This window comes from Geospiza fortis, unplaced genomic scaffold, assembly GCF_000277835.1.
Source record: "Geospiza fortis unplaced genomic scaffold, GeoFor_1.0 scaffold874, whole genome shotgun sequence".
Lineage (NCBI taxonomy): Eukaryota > Metazoa > Chordata > Aves > Passeriformes > Thraupidae > Geospiza > Geospiza fortis.
In genome coordinates, this window is record NW_005054456.1 from 1,015,793 (window position 1) to 1,020,265 (window position 4,473).

General features: G+C 54.7%; 1 protein-coding gene across 1 annotated transcript in view; it reads left to right on the plus strand.

Moving 5' to 3' along the window:
- VSIG4 (V-set and immunoglobulin domain containing 4) overlaps nucleotides 1-4,473 on the plus strand; it is a 6,923-nt gene that overhangs the window by 921 nt on the left and 1,529 nt on the right. Inside the window, exons 2-5 of the mRNA XM_031062679.1 lie at nucleotides 546-902; nucleotides 1,533-1,751; nucleotides 2,647-2,754; nucleotides 3,387-3,452. Coding sequence (XP_030918539.1) covers nucleotides 546-902; nucleotides 1,533-1,751; nucleotides 2,647-2,754; nucleotides 3,387-3,452 — 750 coding nt within the window. The remainder of the gene's footprint in view (nucleotides 1-545; nucleotides 903-1,532; nucleotides 1,752-2,646; nucleotides 2,755-3,386; nucleotides 3,453-4,473) is intronic.

Genomic DNA, 4,473 nt, shown 5'->3' on the forward strand with positions numbered 1-4,473 from the left:
GGAAGAGATGAGCCAAGTCAGCTGAAATTCAGGTGATTTGTTACTTACAAGAGGCACATCTCAGAGGAGATGTGGGATCCATGGACAGGCAGCTGGAGAAATTGGGAGAATGTGTAGAGAAAATCTGCCCACTCTTCTCCTGTGCCTACCTGAACACTTGGCAGGGTGCTGATCTGGGTCAGGTCTGAAGTTTTCCAAGGCTAAAGCAAAAGGATAGGTTTTGGTCCACCATTCCTATTCCAGGTTCAGTACTGCAGGGAATACCCCTAAATGTTCCTGCCCGCAAGGAGACTGTCTGTACCGAGAAAGAATTAAGAATTGGCAAGTGCCCAGAGAGAAACACAATAAAAATAGCCATGAGGTCAAGGCAGATGTTCACTTCCCCATGTCTGATGACGTGGGCTGGCTTGGTGCTGTGGTGTACAGCACATCTGAGACCTGGCCACGTGCCGGCACCTACTGCCCAGTGAGTCCCATCTCTCTGGAGGACGTTTCCCTCCTCTGCTGCATTCTCATTTCTTCCCTTTCACTGCTGTTCCTTGCAGCCTTCCTGGATCTGTCTAGTGTCCACCAGGTCACGGGCACATGGATGGCATCCACCACTCTACCGTGTACCTATGTGCCCACAGAAGACTTCACCCAGCAAACGCTCAGCTGGAGTGTGGAGCAGGGCTCCAGCACCTCCACCATCTTCCGCAGGGACGACTCTGGTGACCACATCCTGCTCTCCCAATTCCGAGGCCGAGTCAGCGTCCCAAAGCACAGCCCAGGGGATGCCTCACTCCTCATTCAGAACCTTGAAATGCCTGACAGTGGACACTACACTTGTCAAATCATCTGGAGGTCCAGAGACAACAGTTTGATAACAAGAGAGGTGACCACTATAGTTAAAGTTGTCAAAGGTAAATGCAGCAGTAAAGTCCTGCTCTTGTGCAGTCAGGTTAAACCAAAAGAAGGTGGGGGGCCAGTGTTGGTGTGAATAGTCTTTCATACCACACTAGGTTGGGGGTTGAAGCAATTGCCTCCCTTGCTGTGTTGGTTAACCTTCTCAACACATGGAGGTGTAGGAATGAACTGGGGAAGGGAGCCAGTTAATGTACAGCCCAAGCTGGATCTGTTGATGGGCCCAGTTGAACCCATGATGTTTAAGATAATATCCAGGTCTGGTTCTGTGCAGGCAGCCAATATCTCTGTGGTTCTTGTAGCAGGTGGGTGTTGTGTGAGCCAATTCTGCCCTCTCCCCTTCCTGAGCATCCTCAATGGGTGCTAGAAAAATCTCTTTCTGCAAGGGGGGCACCCACCCTAGAGAGCAAGACTTTCTGAAAGGGCGGTGGCAATGGTGGCAGAGCTGGTGTAACCGGGATTAACAAGCAGGTTACCTGGGCTCATCCTGGGCAGGGTGGTGATGCGAGAGCTGAGCTGCTTCCTCCTGGGAAGGCACCGCCAGCAGGAGCGAGAACTGCTGCGGCAGGGGGACCGTCCCCAGCCCAGCCAGGGCTCCGTGTCCCGGGCCCCTGTGCTTTGCGTTGCAGTGGCAGCCACCAAGCCCATCATCAGAGCAGCGGAGCCGGGGCTGACGCTGCCGGCCGGAGCCAGCACCACCCCGAGCTGCGAGCTCCTGAGCAGCGGGGCCGAGCTGGCCTGGCCCAGCCTGCGGCCCTCGGACAGCGGCACGTACTTCTGCGAGGCGCACAACAGGGCTGGCGCCGGCGCCGTGCAGCGCAGCGATGCCGTGCGCCTCACGGTCACAGGTGAGTGCCGGGCAGCGCAAATCCTCTGCCAAGGGCAAAGGAACCGCATCCTCCTGCCCTGCCCGGGAAGGAGGAAATGCCAAACGCCTTCAGCACTCTGACACAGCCCTGCCCGCTGCCTCCAGCCTGTGTCCTTCTGCATTTCCTCTGTTCAATTTCCTCCTCTTTGAGGAACTGCTCTTTTCTGATGCAAAAGAGGATTTCTACTTCAAACATTATTTATTTATTTATTTATTCCTCTGTGGGTTTTTTGAAGTTCTCCCTGCCTCTGTAATGCTGCCCACTTCAATTCAGCAAGTTTAGACAAGGAGTTGGGGCTTTATTTGGAGAAGCAGGAACGAGTGAGTGGTAATTCAGTGGCAGAACAAACCAAGCTGGCCTTTGCTCCCCACCACCAGCTGCGTGTCTCAGGGAGACACACTGCACTTCATTCCAGGCTCTGCCACCTCCAGGCTCTGCAGGACACGTTGGACTCAATGGCCTCAGAGAGCTTTTCCAGTCTAAACGATTCCATGATGGGTGCCTGGTGGAAAACCTGCAGCTCTCCTTGGCTGGTCACTGGATCAGCACAGCTGTGAAGCCCCTGATGGCAGAGCCAAGCACAGGCACCTCCCAGTGGCCTGGGAGAGAGGCAGAGCCTGCTGAGCTCCCAGGCACGGAGCTCTGCCTGAAGCCCTGCGTGCTTTTCCCAGCAGTCCCACGCTGGAGGGAGCAGCACAGGAACAGGGCTCAGTGCTGCAGCTGCTGCCCCACGCTGCTGGCACAGCATCCCCCTCCTGTCAGCTGGGAGGGGGCTGCTTCCTCCTGCTCCCACCCGTGGGGAATTCTGTACCACAGCAGCATCACCATGGTGGTCAAACCCCCGTGTGAGCCTCTCCTCCCCCTCACCTTGCAGCTGTGCCCACAACAGCAGCAGCCTTGCAGAGCAATGTGGGAACCACGGGGGGACACCACTCAACCACGGGTCAGGAAGACAGTAGTGACATGGAGCACACAGTGACAGGTGAGTGCCCAGGCCAGGGTTATTCACCTCTGTGGCAGGAGAAGACCAAGGCAGGGAGTTTGCTCTTCCACAGCCAGATCAGACACCTATGCTGAGTATGAATTGTGTCTTGATTGTTACCCAGAGAGGCACCACCAGAGGATGGCACCCCTACTTGAGAATGTGCCTGATGATGGGAGGGGACAGGAAATGTTTTCTGTGTCCCTCTGGGACCAGAACTGTTGAGGCTGCAGAGCTTCAGAAGGAGGTCACCTGGGGCAAGAGACCTGGCACAGGTCTCCACTCCTCAGGAAGTTTATGGTGCAGCTGATGGCAAAGTCCCCCAGGCCAGCCAGGGAGTCACCATAGGAGGGAGAGTGAAGGTGTCCTATGAAAATCTGGGGAAGTGCCAGCAGGGCAAAGCCAAAGCATTCCCAGGCCATGCTGTAGCCAGGCACAATGCATCACATCAGTCAGGGCTGGCAGGAACCTGGGGGACAAAGGTCAGGGAGGGGGACATGAGTGCCAAATGCTGCCCCAGGCCTGCTGGCAAGGCACACACAGGATAAGAGGTGAGTCTAGGCTGGCAGAGCAGACCCCATTTTCCTGATGCCCCATGGGGCTGCAATGCATCCACCATTCTCCACTGACAGATCCAGTCCCAACCACACGGGTCTCCAGGATGGATACTGCTCCAGTGAGGCCTTTCACAGACACAGGTGAGTGGAGTCTCATGGTGGAAAACACCAGATTTGCACTGGCAAGGCCAGGGTGGCAAACATCATCCCAGACCAGCTCCACATCTGGCTGCTGTGCTTGTGGCAGATACAGGCTGCAGGGAACAAACCCTGGCATGCCAAATCCCAGGCATTATCCAGGCAGGAGCTGCACTCCTGACTCCCACCCACACGCCCCTTGGTGGCGGTGTTTGCAGCCTGCAGTTGGCTGTTTGTTTTCACACAGGGATGCCCCATCCCTGGAAGTGTCCAAGGCCAGGTTAGAAGGCGCTTGGAGCTATCTGGTTGGTGGAAGGTGTCCCTGCCCACGGCAGGGCATGGAACGAGATCCCCTTAAGATCCCTTCCAAACGGAACCATCCCGGCATTCTGTGACTGCCTCGGCCCATTCTCGGTTAGGATTTAAAGGCCGTCCAAAGCAGGGGGGGACTGGCGGCTCCCGGCTCCCGTGTCCCCCGGCCGCGGTGACAGCGCTGGCCCCCCCCCCTAGGAAAGTTAATCCACAAACACCAGAGGTTTATGTCCAAAAAGGAGACAGAGGAGGCCTTTTAGTTTATTCAAATAAAGGGAGAGGCCATGGAGCATTCCCCTGGCATCTCTCAAAGTTTTGGAGGACCCAGCCTCCTTTTTATCCCAGTTTCCCAGCCACATTTCCCTTCTCTCTTTCCCCATTGGCTGAGGTACTTGTTAGGGGTTCAGGCTTCCCAGAACACCTGATACTAAAGATTTCCCTCTAATGTATAACCTTCCCTTTTAATTTTTAATTCTTATGGAATTTATGGGGTTTTCTTCCCCATTGTTTCTTTCATCTTTCAATGTCCAATTTCATTTATCAGCAAACCTAAAGTTTATTTGTAAAAGCAAATATCTTTTTCCATTCATCAATCAATGGAATCCTTCCCATTGTTTCTTTTATCTCCCAGCCCTAGTTTTATCTGCCAGCAGACCCACAGCTTGTTTGTAAAGACAAATCCACTATTCCTCCCACCCCGCAGGTTCCCCGC